The 26,068-nt window shown below is 42.1% G+C and overlaps 1 protein-coding gene across 9 annotated transcripts in view; it reads left to right on the top strand.

Moving 5' to 3' along the window:
• The window catches only part of DEPDC5 (DEP domain containing 5, GATOR1 subcomplex subunit), a 128,459-nt gene that overhangs the window by 47,448 nt on the left and 54,943 nt on the right, over positions 1–26,068 (top strand). For 3 of the 9 annotated variants that reach the window (XM_041729006.1, XM_041729008.1, XM_041729005.1), the window contains exons 21-27: positions 2,931–3,151; positions 7,039–7,242; positions 9,134–9,269; positions 10,275–10,372; positions 19,741–19,806; positions 22,991–23,174; positions 23,631–23,791. In XM_041729006.1, the coding sequence (XP_041584940.1) occupies positions 2,931–3,151; positions 7,039–7,242; positions 9,134–9,269; positions 10,275–10,372; positions 19,741–19,806; positions 22,991–23,174; positions 23,631–23,791 (1,070 nt within the window). Of the gene's footprint in view, positions 1–2,930; positions 3,152–7,038; positions 7,243–8,284; positions 8,353–9,133; positions 9,270–10,274; positions 10,373–19,740; positions 19,807–22,990; positions 23,175–23,630; positions 23,792–26,068 lie in introns of those variants that run through there. The other 6 variants (XM_041729009.1, XM_041729007.1, XM_041729013.1 and 3 more) reach the window with 4 other exon arrangements.

Raw genomic sequence — 26,068 nt, 5'->3', positions numbered from 1 at the left:
CACAGATTTTAGAATCTTCTCACTGGGCTGCCACTAATATGTATAGAATTCCAGGGCCCACAGTTTCTTTTGGGTTTTTTATTCCCAGAGAACAAGAGACTTTTTTCTTTCTTTTTTTAAATTTTTTTTATTATTTTTATTTTTATTTTTTTGCAGTTGACATTTTCTTTCTTTCTTTCTTTCTTTCTTTCTTTCTTTCTTTCTTTCTTTCTTTCTTTCTCACTCCTTCCCTCCCTCCATTTCTCCCTATCTATATTAAAGATTTTATTTATTTATTCATGAGACACAGAGAGAGAGAGAGACAGAGGGGAGAAGCAGGCTCCCTGCAAGGAGCCTGATATGGCACTTGATCCTGGATCCTGGGATCATGCCCAAAGGCAGTCGCTCAACTGCTGAGCCACTCAGGCATCCCAAGACTTTTCTTTCTTTACTGGCGTTTCAAATTCACTACATGGTATTTTGGTCATACAATCGTCTTTAATTGTGATATAGTGAGATTTACCAATATATTCATTTCTGATCTTATGTAAAAAAAAGACATCCTTAACCCAGGGCTTCCCTCCTCTGGTGGACCAAATACCACAAATCTATTTTCCAGATTTCTTAAATATGCAAGTTTATTTAAGCATGAGTGATTGGAAGAATATTCATCCCTTCATGTTGACAAATGAGCTTATAGTAGCCACATGATTGTCTTCTGTCCTTTTTCCTCATCCCATCCTAAGATGAAAACAGAGCACGCAGACAAAACATTTCCTAAATGTTGGGAACATTTAGGGCCGTTGACTATAGCTCTCCCACACGTAAATGCTGCTTAGAGGCTCAGTAGTGCTTTCTTTTTGAGTATTTAATAATGCTTTCATGGTTCAAGATCCTTAGTTTTCTTTTTTTAAAGATTTTATTTATTTATTCATGAGAGATAGAGAGGCAGAGACATAGGCAGAGGGAGAAGCAGGCTCCTTGTGGGGAGGCTGATGCGAGACTTGATCCCAGGACCCCAGGATCATGCCCTGAGCCAAAGGCAGATGCTCAACCACTAAGACACGGGTACCCTGATTTTCTTTATTCTCTCTCTCTCTCTCTCTTTTTTTTTTTTTTTAAGATTTTATTTATTTATTCATGAGAGACACACACACAGAGAGAGAGAGAGAGAGGCAGAGACACAGGCAGAGGGAGAAGCCGGCTTCCTGCAAGGAGCCTGATGTGGGACTTGATCCCGGATCCCTGGATCACGCCCTGAGCGGAATGGCAGACGCTCAACTGCTGAGCCACCCAGGCGTCCCTGATTTTCTTTATTCTAATCAAAAATGGCAAGACTCGGTATTTCAGAGACCTAGGTTACGTGTTCCCTGAGGGAGCAGACCATATTTTAAACCGTGCTTTGCCCTCTGCATAGGACTGAGCATACACTGGTGTCCAAATAATCACTGTTGCAATAATGTACATGCAGTCAGCCCAGGGATCTATTTTTAAGGCTGTTTAAACTCTGATTTAAGACAAAATCCTTCCAGGTGGGAAGAGAACAGCTCTGATGCCAGAGGGGAAGCCCTATCTGTAGTTACTAACTTTTCTATTCTGAATTTTTGTCTCCCCATGGGGCTTCTCCCCTTTTAATCCTTTCTTTTTACTGCTTCCAGAGGTTTCCCCTTTAGGGAGTTTTATGTTTTAATAAAGGTATACTGTTTTTTAAACCTTTATTAAGGAAATGTTCAGACATGCTCAAATAGAGTAATGAAGAATGATCATGTCTTCTCAGTCTAATTTTATTACTTCCCACATTTTACATTTTGCTGGAGTATTCTAAAACAAATCCCTTTTTTTAAACCTGTAAATATTATACTATATGTCTCTAACATAAGTTTTTTTTTAATATTTTATTTATTTGAGAGAGAGCATGAGAGAGAGCCTAAATGAGGGGAGAGACAGAGGCAGTGGGAAAGGGAGAGGGAGACTCTTCACTGAGCAGGGAGCCTGACACGGGACTTGATCCCAGGACCCTCGGTTCATGACCTAATAAGTCAATGGTAAGATGCTTCACTGACTGAGCTACCTAGGCACCCCAAGGATTTTTTTTTTAAGATTTTATTTATTTATTTGACAGAGAGATAGAACACAAGCAGGGGCAGCAGCAGGCAGAGGGAGAGGGAGAAGTAGACTCCTCACTGAGCAGAGAGCCCGATGTGGGGCTCCATCTGAGGACTCCGGGATCATGACCTGAAGCTAACGCAGACTGTTAACCAACGAGCCACCCAGGCACCCTCTAACAAATAAGAATGAAAAATGAATTTCCACAAGTACCACAATTAACAGTAATTCTTTAATATCTTCTAATAGCCAGTCTGTATTCAGATTTCCCAGTGGTTTCAAAAATGAGTTTTTACAGTTGGTTGATTTGGGATCTAAAAAAGATGGAGACATTGTATTTGGAATGGCTTTTTTCTGTGACAGTAGATTGCATCACTTTCTTCATTTGGCTGATTGTTGTGTCATAATGTTTAACTTGTGCTCTCTTCTCTGGATTTCCTGTAAGCTAGCAATTACCTCCAGAGGCTTGATTAGATTTAGGCTCAGTTTTTCGTGTAGGAAGACTCCAAAGGTGGCACTGTGTACTTTTTCTTGCATTGTATCATATCTTGTTCATTTGCCCCATTTTCAGTGATATGAGATGGATTGGTGGGATCAAGTAGGGTCAGATTGGAGCAGTCATTGCTTTATAGCTATGACCATGGGACTTGGGCCATTTGAGAACTGTCAGTTCTGACACAGTGTCTCAAGCTGGTCAGGGCAGAATTCCCACTCATAGATCACAATGGGGCATTTTTGGTATTGATTTCCCAAGCAGCTTAGACTGGGGATGGGTTTTGGTGTTTTAGTTCTAGGTGGGGCAGCATCACTTGCTTGTTGGTAACTCATTGCCTCTCACCTGTCAGGTCTGTGCGAGAGCGGGACAGTCACAATCGAAAGAGTGCCAGCTCCTGTGATGTCTCATCCAGCCCTTCCCTGCCCAGCCGTGCACTGCCCACTGAAGAAGTGAGGAGCCAGGCTTCTGACGACAGCTCCCTGGGCAGGAGTGCCAATATCCTGATGATCCCACACCCCCACCTGCACCAGTATGAAGTCAGCAGTTCCTTGGGCTATACCAGCACTCGAGGTCAGAGAGCCAAAGTATGAGCGTAGCTGGGGACTGGAATATTGTAAGGCAGTACATTCTATAGGCCTCTTGTTTACTGTTTCTCTGTTGGGGACAGCTCCCTTCCTGTAGCAGGGGATGGGGGGATGGTGTGGGGTGTAAGTCCCACATCTTAATTATTTAATTATTTCCATGCCAATGCAATGAGAATAAGTCACCTGAGCTGTATGTATGTGCCTTTAGCACCTTTCTCCCCCTCACTATAACTGTATACCTTTCCTTATGTTAATGTAGAGTTCTTAGGCCTAGAGTCAAAGGTGTTTGCTTATTTCCTTATCATTTCATTTGTGCCATCCCTAAAAACAGCCTCAGTCCCATATTCCACTTTTAAGATTTCTCCTTACAGTTACCTTACCTACTAACCTTGCTTGCACTATAAGGAGCACAGGTGCTGCTTTTTCTGTATCTTATCCTGCCATGCAGCAGCACCTGCAGCTGGAGTCTACAGACCCCTACTGAGTTTTTAAAATACTTTTTATTTTGAAATAATTATAAATTCATGGGAAGCTGTTATCAGACACGTGCACACACACAGGGAAGTCTATGTACCTTTCATTCATTTTCCCCATGGTGACATGTTGTGTAACTATAGACAACATCAAACCCAGAAACGGACATTGGTACAAACCATTCAAATTCACAAGCTTATTCAGATTTCACCAGTGTTACCTGTACTCATTTATTTATGTGTATTTCTTTTTTTTTTTTTTATGTGTATTTCTATGCATTTGTTTGTTTGTTTTTAAGTAAGCACCATACCCAACGTGGATCTTGAACTCATGACTCCGAGATCAAGTCATATGCTCTACCAATTGAGTCAGCCAGGTGTCCCTATGCAGTTTTATTACATGTGTGTAGATTTATTTATTCATGATTATCACGATAATTAAGTTACCAAACTATTCCATCACCACAAGGCTCTCTTGTGCTACCCCTTTATAGCTACACACTCTCACTAATCTCCTTCTCTATAATTTTGTTAATTTCAAGGATATTATCTAAATGGAACCATACCCCTTCTGACTTTTGATCACTGACTTAGGAATGTTGTATACACCCAGCTGCCACCTCTTGCCCTCCTGGAAGGATTCCCAAAGGGTGAGGAGTGTTTTCTATGACCCAGGACATTGAAGGAGAAGCCATCAGCTCCAGCACTATATTATTCACTATGCCAAAGGCCTAGGAAAACTTGACTATAGAAAAAAGTTTGTTTTTTAACTGGCTCAGAATATAAAAAGGAAATGCTGAAAGAGAAAGGAGCAGACATTTAATTACATGACTCTAGTATATAACCTATATCACCTATCATTAATTAGTTTTATTCAAAGGAATTTTAATACATTTGAAATTTCTAGGTTAGCTTTTCCCACTTTCCAAAAATTTCTAAGTTTGCATGACAATTACTCCCATTTTGCTGAAAATATTCTTAGGGTCTGTAACAAAAGCTGAACTTAAAAGTTAAGTCTTTCAAAATCCTTGTTACTCTAAAAGCCAGATCTCTGAGGAAATAACACTGTAGCTTTGAAAATAGCTTTCTTAAAAATTATCTGAATGGTAGAATTGATTTCGATGTCCTTTAGTGACATTTGGGAGTTTATTGGAAAAGCCAAAAAACAATTCATTGAAATATTGTAAGGCAGTACAATCTATAGGCCTCTTGTTTTCTGTTTCTCTGCTGTGTTTAGAGGGTCTTAGCAATTTGTCTACCCAATGTAACATAGAAAACATTTCCCCTTTTCTCTACACATATTTTTGACCCACTTTATCTCTTATTCCTATTTCTCAACCTTTTCAAAGCATGAACTGATCTTTTTTAATTGGGTTTTCACCTTTTATTTTCATGATAACTAACTAGACCATATTCTTTTTTATTTGGTAAACCAGAGCATCAATTCATTAATTAACAAGTAAAAAATATAGCTTTCATGGAACTCTGAATGTTCTCTTCTTGCGTGCAAATCAGCTTTGAGGAATTAACTATAACTGTATACCAGATTCTTTGGTAGGCATTGGCTAAATATTGGTGGGCAAGACAGTTCCTTGATGCCATGGAATTTGCATCTGTTGGACTCACTTTCTAACGTGGGTGATTGCTTAGTGAACATGGGATGTACATCAGGGGAGCTGGTTATGGGTTTTAGCTCTTTGATCCACTTAGGTTATATAGCCTGTGCCCTCCATCTCTATAATAGGGACCTGTTTGCCATTGCACAGGGGACAGGTTGAGTCTAAATATCATGCCACCTCCTTGCCTGGTCAACATTCACCTCTTCATACTTTTCTCCCAAGAATTTTTTTTTTTTAAACACTGAGTCAGTGGGAGGGTATTCTGATCCACCCAATCATTAGGGCCCCAGACTCCTTCCATCTTGGGATGCCATGGTCATTACCGCTAGTCTCCAAAGTTGGCATAGTAGCGGAGAGAGAATGGATATCATGAGTGGAGATAGCTTTTGTGTTCCAGGCTTTCAATTAGAACGTGTCACTTCTACCTATGTTCTGTTGGCTGGAACGAAGTTATTATTTTTATTTTATTTTATTCTATTTTATTTGATTCCAGTATAGTTAACATACAGTGTAATATTAGTTTCAGGTATATAATATAATGATTCAGTAATTCCGTATATCACCTGGTACTCCTCACAAGTGCCCTTCTTCAACCCCATGACCCTCCACCTCCTTTCTGGTAACTATCAGTTTGATTTCTATAGTTAAGAGTCTATTTCTTGGTTTCTCTCTCTTTTTTTCCTTTGCTCATTTGTTTTGTTTCTTAAATTCCACATATGAGTGAAATCATAATCATATAGTTTTTGTGTTTCTCTGGCAGACTTATTTTGCTTAGTGTAATATTCTCTAGCTCCATCTATGTTATTGCAAATGGCAAGATTTCATTCTTTTTTATGGCTGAGTAATATACCATTGTATGTGTATACCACATCTTCTTTTCTTGTTTATCTATTGATGGATGTTTAGGCTGCTTCCATAATTTGGCTATTGTAAATAATCCTGCCATAAACATAGAGTTGCATGTATCCCTTTGAATTAGTGTTTTTGTATTCTTTGGGTAAATCCCCGGTAGTGTGATTACTAGATCATAAGGTAATTCTATTTTTAATTTTTTGAGGAACCTATCTGTACTCTTTTCCACAGTGGCTGTACCAGTTTGCATTCCTACCAACAGGGCAAGAAGTAGAATGAAGTTATTTGGCCCTAGCTCAAAGAGGCTGTAGTCTTGTGTGCCTACACATTGGCTGTCTCTGCCAGGGTCTGTCCTTCTAGTCACCAAATATCTATCTTTATTGTTCCTTCCACATATAGAATATACCCACTCTATCTCCCAGGGAAATAACTCAAGTCATTGTATCCAGGTCAAAGTGTAAGGTCTCTAGGCTATGTTTGGTCCTCCTCATCAGGTTTTGGTATGGCTTCATTGGGCCAGTAATTTAGGAACCAGAACCCCTTTCTCCCAAGTATTTATTTATGTATTTATTTATTTAGCATGGGGGAGGGGCAGAAGGAAAAAGATTGAGAATCCCAAGCAGGCTCCACCCCCCAGTGCTGAGCCTCACAAGGGGCTCAATCTCACCACCCTGAGGTCATGACCTGAGCTGAAATTAAGAGTCTGGTGCTTAACTAACTGAACCACCCAAGTACTCCTCTCCCAAGTATTTAAAAAGTAAACCAAATGTTTCATTTCATCATAGTTTGGTGATTTTACTCATTTCTCTCACTTCCTAACATGTTTGATGTCCAAGATTCTAGTCAGCTTGGCTAATTGCCTGCCTAGTCCTGGTTTCACCGTGGATCTGTGCTTTCTCTTTGTGCCTCAACTCCACAATAACTGACAGATGTCCTGGAGAACATGATGGAGCCACCACAGCGAGACTCTAGCGCACCGGGGAGGTTCCATGTAGGCAGTGCGGAATCCATGCTGCATGTTCGACCCGGGGGATACACGCCCCAGCGGGCGCTGATTAACCCCTTTGCCCCCTCACGAATGCCCATGAAGCTCACATCCAACAGAAGGCGCTGGATGCACACTTTTCCTGTGGGTAAGTTGGTTGCCCAGGAAAGCCTGGGCTGGGAATTGCTAGTCCTGGTCCTTGTCACTAACCAACCATGTGGCCTTAGTCAAGCATCTCAATTTCTCTGCATCTCCAGTTACCATCCATGAGATGGGGACAACCATGGCCACTCTGCTTACCCCAGGGGTTCTTTGAGGGTCCTTGAGGACACACTTGGAAAGGTCTTTGTAACTAATGAACTGTGTAAAGCTAAGGGCTTCTCATTTTTGTTCCAAAAGGACTGTACTCTACTTTTTTAAGGCTAATGCCCCTCATTCTTGTTCATTCCTTCCACTCCTAGCTCTAGCTCTTTCTAGATAGTGATATTATTGTCTTGGTTACACAGAAGTTACAGTACTTTGTCTTCTCTCAGGGGTCTCTGACAACTAGAAAAAAAAACATTTTATGAGAAATGAGTGAACTTTTTTTTTTTTTAGTTCAAATAAATTTTTAAAAAAGATAAAATAAGTGGGTTCTATTTTTTCTAATAAGATGCTATACAGAAATAAAAATGAACTACAACCACATCCAAACCTTTTAAATTTACAAACATAATGAAAGAAGCCCGACATAAAAGAGTACATTCTGTATGATTCCATTTAAATAAAGTTCAAAAGCAATCAAAACTTAAAAATTCAAATTCACTGTTTTTCCTAGCCCGTCCTTTTTGATCTGTGTTCTCTCCTACAGAGGATGACAGTAAGGTTTTATAAAGCTGTGGCTAAAATTAAACTTCAGCTTAATGGGTTCTGACTGGGCTGGGAAGGAACAGATGCATTAAACTCCAGGATTTTTTCGTGGAAGCAATCCCACTGAATGCCTGCAAATATCTAGTTATTTCCTTTTCCACTTGCTTTTAGCATTAAAAGTTAATTAAGTGAGAAATGAACCTGGTTGTTTGGGCTGTAATTGGGGGTCACTCCCAAACTCCTTTTTGTCCCTCTTCTCCCTGCCATAATCAGTCACATGATTTATTTCTTTCCGATTGTCTCTTTCCCTATGTTGTTAATCCCCATGGGCTCCCTTTGAGTTTTCTTATGAGAACCATTGATGTTTGTTGTGTGACGACCTCCAGCTCTTCTTGCTCCCAACCATCAGGTACACTTTACTGAAACAGGACTCCCCAGCTCCACTTCCTCTCTTTCCTCCTCCTGTCCGCCTGGCCTGCTCATAGCTGAGACCCTCCTTTGCCCAGCACCCCAACTTTGCATTTCCTCACTCCCATCCTCAGAGGTTCTGTTCTTCCCCAAGCTTATCTGGTAGTCTCCTGCTTATCTTTTGCCTCCTCCACATTTGGGATTTCACATACATTACTACTTCTGCCCAGGTGCCGTCTCCTTTAGTTTCTACTAACCTTGCTGAAACTCACGTCTGAAACTTCTCCTTCCCCCCAGAAGCATTTTTTAGTAGACATCTAATTGTGATTTCTCTCCCACCCACCCCATGTCTTTTCTGTACTTGTTCATCCTCTGCTGCTTAGAGTCACAGTTGTCACCGTCTTATGTATTAACAGAATCACTGACGTTTCACTTGTGTGTTCCTTGTCATTTTGTTTGTGGGGCCCCCTTCTGGGAGGGGTCCTCTACTCCTATATGTCAGTATTTCTCCTCAGCGTCTTAGTTTGACATGCATGAGGCAGAGGCTCCTAAAGTATTCTTAGACTGAACAGGGTGACAGATGTGAGGCCCCACAGGAGGACGAACCCTGCCTGGAAGAGATGTCCTTTTGGGAAGCTGGGTCGGGCCACATGTGTAACATTCCCCTTGATGTGCTCTCCTGTCAGCCTCTCCCAGCAGCTGGACAGAAGGAAGAGTAAAGCTAAGTACAAGGCACTAGCTGTTGGGTGGGAATGACGCTCAGTGGATCTTTGTCTGGGTAGGACCATCCGGAGAGGCCATCCAGATCCATCACCAGACCCGACAGAATATGGCGGAGCTACAGGGCAGCGGGCAGAGGGACCCAGCTCACTCCTCTGCAGAGCTGCTGGAGTTAGCATATCAGGAAGCTGCTGGAAGGTGAGGATGTGTGTAGGGCTCCAGAAGGTACTTTGAGAAACTACCCAGCACCCAGCACCATGGCAGAAGAGTCTGCTGACTAAACATTTCTATTCATTGGACCTGAAGGGACAGTAAGAGATCGAGCCTTCCTTTGTCGGTGCCGTTCCTTTCACTGGGCCAAGTGCAAAGCAAGCAGCCTGACGCTGTTGCCACACGTGTTACCTGGGCCCTCCTTTAGCTCTAATTCCAAGCACACCTTGTAAAGCCTCACACACAAGTTTCATCTAGACCTCAGCCAACAGTGAGAATGAGCACGGAGATAGGTGGTTCATGTGTGTTTCAGGCAGTCTGGCTGTGACTTCTGTCATTTTGGTCACTGAGAAATTCCACTCTTGAGAAGTTGTTTATACTAAAAGCAATGGAAATCAAGGCCTGTGTTTACAGAAACAACCCTCCCTTTTGAACCTGAGTTCTGAACGTGTTACAAGGCATCAAGAGAGTCCATGCAGGACTAAAGTCATATAAAGCCTTGACAAACATGAGCTGGGGTTACAGCTGGCCTCCCTGTTGGTGTGATGCTTTAGGAAACACTTTGCAAAAGGTGGTCTTTGGCCCCTTTTTCAATCACCGTGTCCCATGGGGTAGATGAGAGAAATGGGCAGAGGGTGATCATCTTTACCAGCTTAAGTTGGTATGTCTTTTCAGTTACCTCATATCCTCCTGTCTGTGTTAGCAGGGGGAAGCATGGGACATGGAGGGGTGGACAGCCCAGTATGGCAATGGGAGAGCAGTTTTGGGGGGCGTTGGAGCAGGACAAGCAGGCCACCAGAGGCTGGAGCTGGCACACATAGCAAGCACTGCAGCCTGGTAGCCTCTGATGTCGCTCCTAGTTGTTGTCAGACTGTGTTATGTGGCCAGATAGGCGGTGCTGTTTTTGATGAAAAGTCCCGGGACCCAGGGTGAGCAGGATAAAAGAGGTGATGATTTGCATTAAGCCAGGTGGCTGGGCTCTATTCTCTGCAGGCACAGCACTTCCCGCCAGCCTGGTGACAGCATGTCCTTCTTGAGCTTCAGTGGAACAGAAGAGCTTTCTGTCAGCCTGCTTAGCAACAGTGGTGCAGGTAACCAGCCCAAGAGGTAATGGAGTTGGGATGCTCAAAGGTGCAGGCGCACATCTAGAAAAGACATGGGGAACAGAAAAGGAGGGCCAAGTCTATTTTGGGATAATTTCAGCCACAATTTTGGGTGACCTATTTAGAAGCAGTGCTCTATAATGCATGGAATTATAAATGGCCTGTGTGCTACATTTTTAGCTGAGAATGCATTGGTCAAGCCACATTCATCATTGGCCTGTCAGTGAGTCGTGACCAAGGGCCACTTATGAGTTTGGTGTTGAGGGTAACACCAGGGACAGCAAGAGTAGTCTCTGCTCTGGTGGAGTTCTCAGTTCTGTGAGTAGGGGGCTCACCCAGCAGCATAAAAACAATCAGGAGAAGCCCAGAGGGGGAATAGTGTAGTTCTAGTTATGAGATTACAAAAGAGAAGGGTGGCATTGGTGTTTTGAGAAGTGGGCACATACCTCACACTTGAAGGTATAGAATTTTGTTACCTAGAGAGTTACTAGGTAAGGGTTCTGGGTGGAGGCGGGGTGAGTATGAACTTATACAGGTTAGATACTTTCTGGAAGCACTTATATTTCTACCTTATCATGCAATCATCCTGGGAAGGCATCTGGTATTAAATGTATGTTGCACATGGGGCGACTTAATGCCCAGAGGTGTAGAGATACTACATGAATCTCTCAAGCTTGTGGCCAAGTGTCTTAACTCGGACTGCTGGTCCTTGTTTTGACCACCCTGTTCAGAGTACCTTTAGGATGTGGGGGAGCAGGAGTTGGGATGAGTGAGGGTAGATTTTGGAAAGCCTCAAAAGACAGATACTGTCAGGATGACTGTGAAAATCATTAAAACTTTGGGGACAGAGTGGACAGTGGGGACAGTGCTCTTTTATGTTTTAGTTTTCTATAACTAACTTGCTTTTCTAAAACTTAGCTTAAAGAAGGTGTAGTGAAAGTGAAGCTATATGCAATTGGTTAATGAAGTATTCTTCCTTTCGTTGGTTGCTTCATCCAACAGTATTTCTAGAGGTCCTTGGCTAAGTCTTGAAAAGCAGTTGGTACTAAGAAAATCCCTAAGGGATTGTAATTGATTCATTTATTCCCTCCTTCCTTTCTTTTCTCTCTCTCCCACCGTTTCCTTCTTTCTTTTATTCTTTCTCTTTAAATGAGAACAAATTGAATAACAATTTAGGGATAAGAAAGATACTTTTTATGCCTGCACCCAGGGTTCTGAAAATGTTACTTGTAGAGTACCTTCAGGATATCATAATAAAGGTAATCTTTCCATTTTGTTAAACCAAGGGGCCATATTCTAGGAACCCAGAGTTTGAACTTCCCAGGCTGTTTGGGGTGGAGTTGTACCAAGGAGGACTGCTCTGGGGCTCACAGGACTATAGCTTGAGCTAGTTTTACTGGTGACCTGAAGCAGGGGAGTTCTGGTTTCTAATGGTAACAGCACCAGGATTTACCTGAGTAGTCCTGGAGTGGTTCTGGGCCTGGGAGAGCTAAGGTAGACCAAGTGATTCCTCAGAAGATGAGTCTTTTGGAACTTTGAAATCTACTTTGAGGAAAATAAGGAGGTTTCAAAGAATCCTTATTTGGGGATGGTTGTGGAAGATCTTCTAAAGACACCATCACGGAGTCCTCTGAGCCAAAGATTCCTGGGCACACATGCATGGGAAAAGCATTTGCTGCCACATGGATTCCTGGTTCAGCCTTCTCCATCTTGGACTTTTGCACCATAGATCCATATATCTGATGGGCCTCTCTGCTTGGATGACTCCCGAGTACCTCATCCTTAGTTCATTTACAATGAATATCATGTCTAGTGGTTCTCACACCCACTTTCCCTCTTCTGTTGCCTCTTTCTTCAGACTCTGGCCTCTCCCCTCCATTCTCACTGCCACTGCTTTGGTTCAGACCCCTGTCATTTCTGGCTAGGATTATGAAAACAACCTTCTAAGTGATCGTCCTGCTTCTGTTCCTGTCCCCTATGATTCATCTTCCATACTGTCACCAAGGTGATAGTTCCAAATGCAAATCTGATCAGCCCCTCTTTCCCATGTATAAAACTCTCCTGTGGTCCATGGCCTATAATGCTGGTCATTACCTGTCTCCTACCTGCCTTGTGTCCTCATTTGTCACCACTTCCACACATCACTGCATGGAGAAAGACTCAGACTGTAGACTCTTTGAATGTGAGTCCTGACTCCACTTCTAATGAGTAGTGAGGCCCTCGGGCCAGGTAACCTTTATGCGTCTTGCTATCATCATCTGTATCATTAAATGTGATAATCCACATAAGGTGCTTGGACCAGTGCCTGGTGTGCTCGGGGTGTGCTCAATGCATGAGAGCTGCCATCGTTGAATATGTTATGAGAGGTGCATGTGTTACATTCCAGCCATTGCTTGGCTCCTTTGGAGATCTTTGTCCTCTTATTTCTTTGCATGGACTAGTCCCCTTGCAGGATACGCTTTTCCCCCTCTCTTCAACCCTCATTCTGCCTGGCAGACATCAGCACAGTCTTTATGGTTCAAGCCCAACAATACCCTCTCTTTGAAGCCCTCCCTGGTGGTTCTCTTTCATACCCAGGCCTTCCCAGGAGATGGTAGGCATGTTTCCACAGAGCTCCATATGCATAACGCAATTGTACTACTTGGCATATCATGATCCCGCTGTTTGTTTCTATGTCTGTCTCTGCACTAGACTGAAAGAGCTTATCTTTATTCATCTTCTCCCCACAGTGTTTAGCACATTTATTGACAAATGAATTTGTGCTTCCACGACCAAGCTGCCATATGTGAGAAGCATTTGAGCAGCCCAGAAAATTATTCTCTTTAGTTGGTATGCAAGTGCGCAATTACATAAATATGTTCTAGAATGTGTAGCTTCTTAGAAAAGTTGTGGGCTCCTTGGATTCTTTTTCTAGTCAGGGTGAGAGAGTTAAGTAGGATCATCCTTACCTTTGCACAATCCCTTTATGACCAGTAGCATGTATTTTCAAAAGGTCGGGGTCATCAGGAGGTATTTATGCTATAGCATTGGGATCCCATAGGATTTGAAATCCCGTCTGTGATCTTGTGCTTCCTGATCAATTATGTTAGCTAGCCACAGAAAGAATTAGATAAAAATCATTCCAATTTTTATTATCCTGTACAATAACCAATTAATGTCAGATCTATCAGGATATATCTCGAATCTTTCCATATGTCATCACCCCCACCAGTCCCAGCCCTCTCCAAGGCACCTTCATCTTTTGCTTTGATTGTTACAGTATCCCACTGACTTGTTTCTCAGCTTCCTCCTTTTGCCCTTTCATAGTTTATTTCCAGCACAGCAATTCTGAGTGACCCTCTGAAAATAGAAGTCAGATCATGAAACTTCTGTGCTCAGAACCCTCTGGGGGCTTCCTGGTACACTTGGATTAAAAGCCAAAGGCGTTATAGTAGCTGACAGAACCCCCTGCCCTTTGTGACCCTTTGTTACTGTCAGACCTCATCTCCTGCTTTCCCCTCACGAATTAGTGAAGTAGTTTTCCAGCTGTCTTAGGCACACTGAATCTGAGATGCTTTCTCCTGCTCTCCCCTCTACTCTGCCTTGGCACCGAAGAGCTTTATGGGTAAGGTCCACATGTCTGAGTTTGCCCAGGACAGTCGTCCTGGTTTGAATTCATTGTCCTGTATAATTATTAATAGTGTCCCCTTTCACTCTTGAAGGTGTCCTGGATTGGATGATAAATGCTATGGCCATCCTACCCATAGTTTGTTCTATTCCTTCCTTTAGGTCTTATCCAAGTTGCCGCTCTCTACCCTGGCACTCTCCATCCATCTTCCCTGCCTGTTATTTCCCCATTAGACCACCTATCCTACTAGATCTTTTAATTTTGTATTTTTTATTGTAAGCTCCAACAAGGCAAGGATTGTTTCACACATGGCTGTATCTTCAGAACTTAAAACAGTTCCTGGCACAGATCGGGTAGTTGAATGAATACTAACAGCTTTCTGAGGTTAGCTTTCCCTCCACTGAAGAATACTTTTCTTCCCTATCTTATAATCTTGTTGAACAGTTAACTGGATTCCTTTTCTCAAATGCTTGGATAGTCTTTCTGCCTTGCTTGTGATTTTTTTTAAAGATTTTTATTTATTTATTCATGAGAGAAACACAGAGAGAGAGAGAGAGAGAGAGAGAGAGAGAGAGAGAGGCAGAGGGAGAAGCAGGCTCCATGCAGGGAGCTCGATGTGGGACTCGATCCCAGGTCTCCAGGATCAGGCCCTGGCCTGAAGGCGGCGCCAAACCGCTAAGCCACGGGGGCTGCCCACCTTGCTTGTTTTTAAAGTGACTTTTCCTTTCAAGCCATCCTCAGTCTTCATGGAATACAGTTTGCTTTCTTTAAACTCACTTTACTCTTATCCATTCCAGAAATGTTTATTGAACTGTAGGCAGTGTGCTAAGGCCTGAGAAGAAACAAAATGATTAAGACACTAGTTCTTCTCATCTCAGGGAGCTCTGGCTCACTGTTCAAGTGGAATTCTATTTGATACAGTTTTGTGCAGGGTAACAATGATGAAAGGGAAGCCCTCTTGTGGGGAGCTGGTTACTGTGTGGTTTGAACATATGACCTCTGCTACATTGTGATATGATAGATGAGGGAGTGCCTCAGCCCAGTCCTTCATGGTCTTTAGAGTTTAGCATTCAACTTTTGCAGATGCTCAGGTTCATCGTCTGTGTAATTGGCATAAAGATCTTCACCTACTTACAGGATTGTTGTAAGGAGCAAAGGTGGATTGGGCTCCTTAAGGGCAAAATTGTCACAGTAGATTCTTATTTGGGGACAAAGTGGGGTTTAAATAAACAACTAGTTATCTTTTCATTCATTAAAAAAATAGAAAGGAAACAGAAGAACCTCATCTGTGACCTCACCTTCACCTCCTGGGCTTGACAGTTTGCACCATCTGCAGGCACTCAAGCGTGACTCAGATTTTCTTCTACCTTTGGACATGATTCATATGCGAGTCACGATTCACAGGAGTGGTGCCTCTGTGGGTTTCCCTCCTGGCCCTGAAGAATTTCATTTTGAGCATTGTCAGCTGGGGCTTCATACATGTACTCTTCACTTGTTTTTCACCATGCTACCCAGCAGGGACCAGGTAGTTGATGAGATCAGGGAGATAGTTTTTTGTTTTGTTTTGTTTCTTCAAGATTTTACTTATTTATTTGAGAGAGCGAGAGAGAAGAAGCAAAAGCAAGCACAAGCAGGTGGAGGGAGAGGGAGAGAGAGAATCTTAGACAGGCTCCCCACTGAGCCAGAGCCTGATGTGAGGCACAGTCTCATTTGGTTGAGATCATGACTTGAGCCAAAATCAAGATTCGGATGTTCAACTGACTGAGCTAGCTAGTCATTCTAGCTGTACCCTGACATTCAGATTTCTTGACTCTGAACAAATGTCAAAAGACAAAGCTAAGAAGGTGATTTTCAACATTGGTTCCTCAAGTTGAATGTCTAGCTTTGAAGATCTCCTCACAAATGTTAGGTTGGAGCAGAGCTGATTGACCATGAGGTCTCACCTTGTAGGGCATGTCATATGCCAATAGCCAGTCCATCTGACTGAAAATAAAATCTTAAAGGTAGAGCTGGTGGGAGCAGCACTTTGTTGGGCTGGAAACTGCAAGGAAACTGTATAAAGAGCCTTATAAGAGAGCATAAAATATTTATTTCTTTAAATATTTTTCATTGATGTTTTTTAAAAATAAAGTTTGTGTGTGTGTATGTGTGTGCATGGCATAAAAGGCTGGTGGCTTTAAATGTGCTTTTGTTCTGTAGGGATGGCGCAGTTCTGCTTTTGGCCTAGGAACCAGAGCTGCTCTGAGAATCCCTATTGACTTGCCTCTTTGAGCTCAAAGAATTGCCCACATATAAGTTGAACTATTCCTTTATTAGTTTAAGAATTTCAGTTCTTATAGACCCAGTTTGGATTTGAGTTTTCTTTAAAAAAAAAAAAGAAAAAAGAAAGAAAAAAGAGGCTCTAATGACCAAATTTAGCATCTAAACCTGTGAGGTAATGTATTTAATAATTTCCTATTGCTCAGAATGCTTTGAGAATACCAGTTTTGTAATTTTAGGTTCTTAGGCTGAACAAGAAAATCCACCTCATTGCTTCTTAATAGCCATGCTTTGTGTTTGCATGAAGATGGATGTTGTCAACCAAGATAGCTTTTTTAGAAAATTTAGCTCCAAGTGGCTTTTGCTTGTTGACAAAGAACAGCTAACATTTTCAGTAGCTGAAAACTGGTGTCCCAGATAGAAAGTCAGGAAATGAAGCATCTGTAGAGTTGAGCAGAGTTTAAATGCAGTTTTCACCTATTTATTGTGTGATCTTCCCTAAGTTAATGAACTTCTCTGGGCTTCAGTTTGTCTCTACAAAATAGTACCTACTTCATACTTGCATCATACCAGGGGTTTGAATAAAATGAAACACTGTGTTTGTCTGACTTAATAAGTTATATCTTCTTATTCTGATGACTATTAATAAAAAAAGAAAAATCTAATGAAGGCAGTTCCAACAAAGAAGTTCTGAAATTGTTTTGGCCAAGTGACATCATTTTTTAATTAAAAAAAATTATTATCTTTAAAATTTATATACAGTAGAAATCACTCTATTTAGTGTACAGTTCTGTGACTTTTTTTTTTTTTTTTTAATTTATGATAGTCACAGAGAGAGAGAGAGAGAGGTAGAGACATAGGCAGAGGGAGAAGCAGGCTCCATGCACCGGGAGCCCGACGTGGGATTCGATCCCGGGTCTCCAGGATCGCGCCCTGGGCCAAAGGCAGGCGCTAAACTGCTGCACCACCCAGGGATCCCAGTTCTGTGACTTTTTAACAATGCATACAGTCATCTACCAACAAACACATCAAGTTAGAGAACATCTCCATTATCCTCCAGATTCTGTTGTGTGGCCCCTTTGTACTCAACCCCACTCCCTGTCCCCAGGCAACCCACTGATATGTTCTCTGTCCCTCTAGTTTTGTCTTGTCCCAGCATGTCATGTACATGGAGTCATACAGTATGTAGCTTATTGAGTCTTGCTTCTTTTATTCAGCAAATAATGCATTTGAGATTCACCCCAAGTTGCTAAATGTTCATTACTTTTTATTGCTGAGTTGCATGCCATTGTATGAGTGAATTAATTTGTTTATCCCTTCACTAGTTGCAAGATATTTGAGGTGTTTCCAGGTTTTGGCAACTATGAATAAAGCCACCATAAACATTCACATAACAGATTTTTGTAAACATTGGTTTTTATTTCTCTTGAGTAAGTTCCTAGGCATAGAATTGCTGAGTCAGATGGTAAATTTCTTTTTAATTTTTATTATTATTATTTTTTTAAAGATTTTATTTATTTATTTTTAGAGAGAGAGTGTGCCTTCCAGCAGGGGGAGGAGCAGAGTGGGAGGGAGAAGGAGAGGAAAAGAATCTTTTTTTAAAAAAATATTTCTATTTATTTATTCATGAGAGACACACACAGAGAGAGGCATATACATAGGCAGAGGGAGAAGTAGGCTCCCTGCAGGGCGCCTGATGAGAGACCCACCCCGGATCCCAGGATCATGCCCTGAGCCCAAGGTAGACACCCAACCGCTGAGCCACCCAGGCATCCCAAGGGGAAAAGAATCTTAAGCAAACTCTGCACTGAGTGCAGAGCCTCTCTCGGAGCTCAGTCTCATGGCCCTGAGATCATGACCTGAGCTGAAACCCAAAAGTCTTATTATCAACCAAGAGAGTCACCGAGGCACCTCATTATTATTATTTTTTAAAGTTTATTTATTTTAGTAATCTCTACACCCAACATGGGACTCAAACTTACGACCCTGAGATCAAGAGTCACATGCTCCTCCAACAGAGCCAGCCAGGCACCCCTGTCTGTTTAACATTTTTTGGGGGGGGGGGGTCTGTTTGAACTTTTATTTATTTTTTATTTATTTATTTATTTATTTATTTAGATTTATTTAGATTTATTTATTCATTCATGATAGACAGAGAGACAGAGACACAGGCAGAGGGAGAAGCAGGCTCCATGCCGGGAGCCCGACGTGGAACTCGATCCCAGGACTCCAGGATAGCACCCTGGGCCAAAGGCAGGCGCCAAACCGCTGAGCCACTCAGGGATCCCCCGGTCTGTTTGAACTTTTAAAGAAACCACAAAACTATTTTCCAAAGTGATGCACCATTCTGCATACCATCAGTGGATAAGGTTTTCTTTCCATTGCTACACATTTGTATTCGCACTTCATGTGACTTGGCATTTTAGCTATTCTAAGAGGTCTGTTGAGATAAATTCCCTAATGGCTGAGGATTTGAGCATCTTTTTGTGTATTTGCCTTCTGTACATGTTTGGTGAAGTGTTTAGATCTTAGGCCCTATTTCTCATCAGGTTGTTTGTGTTCTTATTCTTGAGTTTTGAGGTCTCTATATATTTCTGAGTCAAGTCCTTTGCCAGATAGGTGATTGGGAGATGCTTTCTCCCATGTCATGGCTTGTCTTTTCACAGATTCCACAAGGGATTTGTACATACTGATTCTTGTTATAAAAGATGCAGATGATACACAAGTATCTAGAATAAAAACTACAAGTTCTGGTTTACCTCTCACCATCTCCTCTAGCTTTCTTCTTGGAGATAGCCACTGTTGATAGTTGGGTGAGGATTTTTTCAATCATTTTTATAGTATCATAATTTTCTAGTACATATATATGTTTGGAAAGGGATGTTTAAATATTGACATGTATTTAAAAATTAGTTCTGTTACTTTTCAGGCAATAAGTCTCATTTCAAAGAGTCTTTATTTTTCCTTTCAGACCACCTATAGGGAAAATCATTGTTTTTCTCTTAAAGTGGTGAGTTTTGATGTGTCCTAGGTCTTATTCCAGAAAGCCATGATCTGGAGAAGAAAATTCCAGATGATAAGGATGATGATTGAAATAAACTTTAAGTGGGTCATTTTGTATTTGCTAAAGATTTCTCCAGTGAGTTGAAATGACTTTGAAATGTGTCTATTTTCTTAAAATAAGTGGTGGGTTGCTTTTTGCTGGTGTGTGTGTGTATGTGTGCATGTGTGCATATGTATATGAAAGCTAACAGTCTCAATGGGCAAAGAATGATATTGATAACCTCAGAGTAAAGCTCATTCCCAAATTTTAGATTGCTCATTTTTCTTTGATTGACTCTTTTGTGCTGTTTGAGATGTTCACAGAATTTGTTCTTGGTTCACATTTTTATTTTTAGCTATAATTTTGGGCCTTTTCAACCATAACTGTCCAGAACTTTTTTCTGAAGAATGAGACTTATTAAAACAACCTGTTTTCATCTTTCCATAGGTATGAATCCTAGAACTCAGAATAAGGATTCTCTAGAGGACAGTGTTTCTACCTCTCCAGACCCAAGTAAGAGGGGACAGCTGATTAGGGTGGGGTCAGGGCAGGGGTGGTCAGAGCATGAGGAAGCAGGGGGGAACCCTGTGGGCAGTCCAAACATCTCTGGGGTACCAGAAGGCAATGTGGTAAGGGAAAACTCTTTCTCTGATGGAAAGTGAGAGGGGAGTAGCCAAATAACCTGTTCTGAAATGTGATTCAGGGCACCTGGGAAGGGTAGTAGAATTCCCCTGAGGTCCTTTCTGCTGGTCCATACCTGGGTTTAGCCTGTAAAGGCCTTTGATGGCTCTGGGGAACAGAGGAATAAGAGGGACTGAAACTGTTTACATACCTATAGTTGAAATTGCTTGACTGGGCTGCATTTTTTTATTATCTTTATTTATTGAAATATCTGTACAGGAAGAGCACATCTAAATATCTACACTAGCAAATTACCAGAAAAAAATCCTACCACCTGATAGACTTTATTTTACTTAGCTGTAACTGGCAGATTTGTATCATTGAGTCTTTGTTTCCCACTTATGATTAACTTAGTGATCTTTTTGCTACTACTTCAGGCCCCTTGTATTAGTCATTTTTAATAGTATCAAACACATTACATTCCAATTTGAATAATCATTTATTATTGGTAACCATTTAGGTAGTTTCTAGTTTCTTAGCAATAATATAGAATACAGGCATAATGTATGGTGCAGTGGTGTATCTTTTCTTTCCCTTCACGTCCTTGGAATATATTTCCCCCAAAGTATGGTTGACAGATTATTTTCCAGAAGGCTGCCAGTAGTAAATACATGAACCTATTTCTTCTGTACAGCTCTAGCACTAGGTTTTGTAATATCCATTTATCATTGTTAATTTAATGGTTTTGATGTGGGTCCTCTGCAGAGGCCCTCTTTATAGGGCCTGAAGATATTGGAGTTAGAAAGAGGCCACAGTCTTTTCCCAGGGAAAGAACATCATTAAACTAAGAATTAGGAGCTTTTCTCACCGTGGTATTTTGGACCAGGCATTTGAATTCTCTGGGTACACACCAAGAGTGTTTATGATCCTGAGGGTCAGGAAGCTAATGAGAGCTAGAAAGATCTAAGAGGGCATAAAGATACAACTGTCGGGATCCCTGGGTGGCTCAGTGGCTTGGCGCCTGCCTTTGGCCCAAGACGCGATCCTGGAGACCCGGGATCGAATCCCATGTCGGGCTCCCGGTGCATGGAGCCTGCTTCTCCCTCTGCCTATGTCTCTGCCTCTCTCTCTCTCTGTGACTATCATAAAAAAAAAAAAAAAAAAGATACAAGTGTCTTCTGCTTGTGGGTTCCCACTGTGGTTTTGATTTGGTGTCTTCCTTCTGCTCCTAGTCTCACCCCTTCATCTGCCGTCTAGGGAAATTGGGGTGATCAATTAGGCTCTTTTGGGTTGTGTTTTCAATTCTTGAATTGTTAATAAGTTATCAAGGCCTGTGTATTGTCAAACTCATAGAATCGGAGAGTGGAATGGTGGTTTCCAGGAGCTTGAGGGGAATTGGCAGTGGGCAGTTGCTAATCAGCGGTGCAAAGTTCCAATTATGCATGATAAATTCTAGAGATCTGTACAGCATTATACCCAAGTTAACCGATACTGTGTTGTACACTTAAATGTTTTTTTTTTTCACTTAAATGTTTAAGAGAGTAGTTCTCACATTGTGTTCTTCGCACCCTAAAATGGAATTCAAACACACAAACAAAATACCCTAGACTTGTGTAGACCATGAAGTTAGGCCTGTTGCAGATCAAAGCATCTTTCCCAAGGCAGTGGTGCTACATGAGGCATGTTTCCTACTGTGACTTAGCACACAGGTCCTTTTCTTGTGCTTTAACCCTGGGTTCAGTGGTACTCTGTTGTATTGGGTAGTGTGTGTGTCTTTGTCACCATATGGTGGAAAGATCCCTAAGCAGAGAGGCTTCTGATCAAGTTTCTGGGAGGTTCGGCTTGACCATGTGTTTAAAGGGGTTGATGATGTCGCAGTACCTGCACCAAGGAGGCCATGTGAGGGCTGATGAGACAACAGGGCTGTATCACGCTGTAAGCCACATTAGCACTGTGCAAAAGATATAAAGTATTTAAGGTGACCCTTGCTTGAGACTCAGAGGCAAAGCATGGAGTGTTTCTCCTTCATATTGCTCCCCTGTACAGATTCGAAAAATAATCTTTGCTTAAATTACTTACAGGGATAACTGCTCTATTACTTTGACTCAGTGATTCTCAACTGGGGAAGGATTTTGCTCCCTGGGGGACATGTGGCAATGACTGCAGACTTTTTTCTTTTTTTCTTTTTTTTAAGATTTTATTTATTCATGAGAGACACAGAGAGAAGGCAGAGACAAAGACAGAGGGAGAAGCAGACTCCTCACAGGACAGCCCAATGTGGGACTTGATTCTGGAACTCCGGGATCACACCCTGGGCTGAAGGCAGGCGCTCAAGCGCTGAGCCATCCAGGTGTCCCCATTTTTGATTTTTACAACCAGGAGATGCCACATCTAGTAAATACAGTTCAGGGATGCTGTCCGACATCCTGTAATACAAAGAACATCCCTCCACAACAAAGGATTATCCAGTCTAAAATGTCAGTAGCGCCAAGATAGAGAAACACTGTTTTAACCAAAGAACAAGCAATTCAGGACAGACCCATGTGATTGTGCCCACTTTGCTGATTGCAGCTTTCCTTTCTAGATTGTTAAAACTCTGTCTTTTGAGGTTCTGGCCTTGTAACTTCCCAGACATCCTTCTTTGATTTCTCCTCCTACCCTTTTGGATCTACGACTTATTTTTGCAATTCTGAAAGTATTCCTAAGTTCTGCTACCATGTGCTGTTCACTCCAAAATCTGGCTTGAGCTCTTGGAATGTTGATTTGCTTCGACATGTAACTGCCTGCGCTGCCCTGCAGTAACCTCACTGGCATTGTGGCTGTAGCTTAAGATCAGCAGAAAATGAAAAGTATCAGCTGTGAATCCCATTTGCATGATGGGATTGGATAAGCACGTGCACTGCATTGTCTAACAAACTCTGTTTCTCTCTTTCTCCCTCCCCACCCCCTTTCTTCCTCTCCATCCCTTTCCTGGCAATTTGATCACCTTTCACTGTGAACTCCCCCACCGCCCCACCCATGTCCCATACCTGCCCTGGTGACCACACGTACCTTTCTCCTCTGTTACACGAGGCAGTTCTGACACTGTCTGCTCCCCCTGTAGTGCCAGGCTTCTGTTGCACAGTTGGAGTGGACTGGAAGTCTCTCACTACTCCGGCGTGCCTCCCCCTCACCACCGACTACTTCCCCGACCGCCAGGGCCTGCAGAACGACTACACAGAGGGCTGTTACGATCTCCTTCCAGAAGCAGATATTGACAGGTCGGTGTCAGAGGAGGAGGGTTTCTGTATGCGTCAAAACACTGCATTTTCAAACCTGTCTTCCTTTTCTGTTTAGAGAATTTTATGAAGCCAAGAACTGTCAATTTTTTCTTTAGAGTTCTGTTGACATACCTTCTTTAACTTCTCCTTATTGTTGCTTTCTCATATTTTTCTGTTGCAGTTGTTCTGGACATACTAGATCTGATCTTCTTTTCTAAGATTAGCTATTTGAGCTATTCTAAGACTAGCTGTTAGCTATTACCTGACTTCTTCTGACTCTGAACTGATCATTTCTCCCAAAACTGGTTTATAGTTTGTTTGTTTATGAACCACCATAGAATGGTTATCAGGGCTGGCTTGTGGAATCAAAGCAAAACAGGATGGGAGTTTGGACTCTGAGTGTCACTCTGCCCTGGACCAGGCATATCCCATGTGAACAACCGTCTGTTTTCTCAGGAGGGATGAGGAGGGTGTGCAGATGACGGCCCAGCAGGTGTTTGAAGAGTTCATCTGCCAGCGTCTCATGCAGGGCTACCAAATCATAGTGCAGCCCAAGGCACAAAAATCCAACCCCATCGTCCCACCCCCACTGAGCAGCAGCCCGCTCTATAGTCGAGGTGAGTTTTTTTCCTTGGACTTGTATTTTTTCTTTTCTACTAAATTTGTTTAAGTAGGTTCTTAAGATGACAGGGAATAGATAAATTGAGGAGTAATTATTTTGCAACACAAAATTTTTCTTTCTGAATTTTACTTACATGAAGAATAAAGTCTTCACTAGGCCCAGATTGATCTTAAATCCTCTTTAATCTACAGCTCCTCTTTTAGGAGGGGTATATGACCAAGCTCAGGAATGTTACAGCCTGACTTTAGCAACACTTAGGAAAAGCAGGCAGCTGAACCATGCATGAACTGTCAAAGTACATAGTGAATGTTTTAGACCTGATATTTATTTCTAGCATAGTACCTGGCACACAGCACGTTCTCAGATGTTACCTAAACGTGGAATTTATGCCTCTTCTCCTCTTGTTCTGGATTCATCTTCTCTTGTTTGTCAGTGAAGCTGAGCATGAGCTCAGCAAGGATGAAGCAAGGATGGATCATCTGTGAGTGGTAGAGACTAATAAGTGATAAGGACTCAGGCCGATTGAGTTACAGCCAGGCTCTGGAGAGCTCTTCTAAAATAAGTCAGGTAGAATAAAATGTGGGTGCCTAGAATTAGAAAGCAGTGATCACTTCCCAGAACAATCAGTGAGTAACCATTAGTCTCTGGCCTCCTCCTTGTAGCTCATGAGACTTCCCCACTCTCCTAAACTCCCAGCTCAAAACCTCAGATCATCTTTGGATCCATTAAAGTGCTTCGGCCCAGAGGATCAAAGAAGTGTGGATCTGTGAGGGGGAGCTTGGTGGTCCATCCAGTCTAGGCCTTGTTGCTTATGATGAAGCTTTAGACTCCTCTGTATGTTCTTTGAAAAGCCCATTATGATATTTATCACTCGTTGCCTTCTTTTCATGTTCTGCACTGAATAATAATCTTCCTGAGTGCCAGGACTATGTCAGTTTCATGTTTTTATCCTTTATAGTAGAAACCATTGTGCCTAGTGTACAACAATATGAGTTGATAAATATATGAATTCATTCATTCATTCATTCATTCATTCATTCATTCATTCAACAGTATTTTTTTCCTTTTTAATTTAAATCCAATTTGCCAACATATGGTATAACACCCAGTACTTATCACATCACATGAATTCCTTAATGCCCATCAATTCAACAGTATTTTTGGTGGGGGTTTTTTTTGTTGGTTTTTTTTTTTTTTTAGATTTTATTTATTTATTCGTGAGAAACAGAGAGAGAGGCAGAGACACAGGCAGAGGGAGAAGCAGGCTCCATGCAGGGAGCCTGACGTGGGACTCGATCCCAGATCTCCAGGATCATGCCCTGGGCCAAAGGTGGCGCTAAACCACTGAGCCACAGGTTGCCCTCAACAGTATTTTTGAAGCTCCTACTCTGTGGGGCATTTATAGCCCAGTGAGGAAAAATAACATTAGTCAGACTATGAAATATAATTCTTTTTTTTTTTTTTAATTTTTTTTTTTTTTTTTTTTTTTTTTATGATAGTCACACAGAGAGAGAGAGAGAGAGAGAGAGGCAGAGACATAGGCAGAGGGAGAAGCAGGCTCCATGCACCGGGAGCCCGATGTGGGATTCGATCCCGGGTCTCCAGGATCGCGCCCTGGGCCAAAGGCAGGCGCTAAACCGCTGCGCCACCCAGGGATCCCGAAATATAATTCTTCATTGTGAAAAGATTGTGAGGCAAAAATCAAAGGGCTATGAGGATAATAATACAGGACTTGAACTGGTCTGGGTTAGGGATGGCTTTTGAGGAGGTCATGTTTAATGTGAGACCTAACCTCTGTGTAGGGGTTACTAGGAAGAGAAGCAGGTTGGGAGTGGTGGGCAGGAGTAAGTAGGAAGAATATGCCAAGGAAGAGGGATTAGTATGTGCTTCTTCCCTGTGGCAAGAAGCACTGTAATACTTTCTGGGGACCCAAAAGATTGGTGGGGTGGAGCATAGGGAGTACAAAGGTGTGTCTGGACATGTCAGCAGATCCAGACCTCACAGGGCCATGTGAAGGCTTTTGTTCTTTATCCCAAGAATAGTGGAATGAATTCACCTTTAGTATCAATAGCCCTATTCAGCCTTCCTACCTGTTTTTCTCTAGGATAACTGATCAGTGTCCCTTAGTGGTTCATAATTTCTCTGGCATCCAGTTCTGCTTTGGCTGATTCAGGAGCCTCATGTCATGGCTAGTTGGCCAGAGTCCACTCACCTGACCATATCCTTTCTGGCTATTTTCTCCTTTGATAAATTTAATCCTTTTATTTTGTAA

This window comes from Vulpes lagopus, chromosome 14 (assembly GCF_018345385.1).
Source record: "Vulpes lagopus strain Blue_001 chromosome 14, ASM1834538v1, whole genome shotgun sequence".
Taxonomy (NCBI): domain Eukaryota; kingdom Metazoa; phylum Chordata; class Mammalia; order Carnivora; family Canidae; genus Vulpes; species Vulpes lagopus.
The sequence above is the reverse complement of the archived record's forward strand: the minus strand, read 5'-3'. Positions and strand labels throughout refer to the sequence as shown.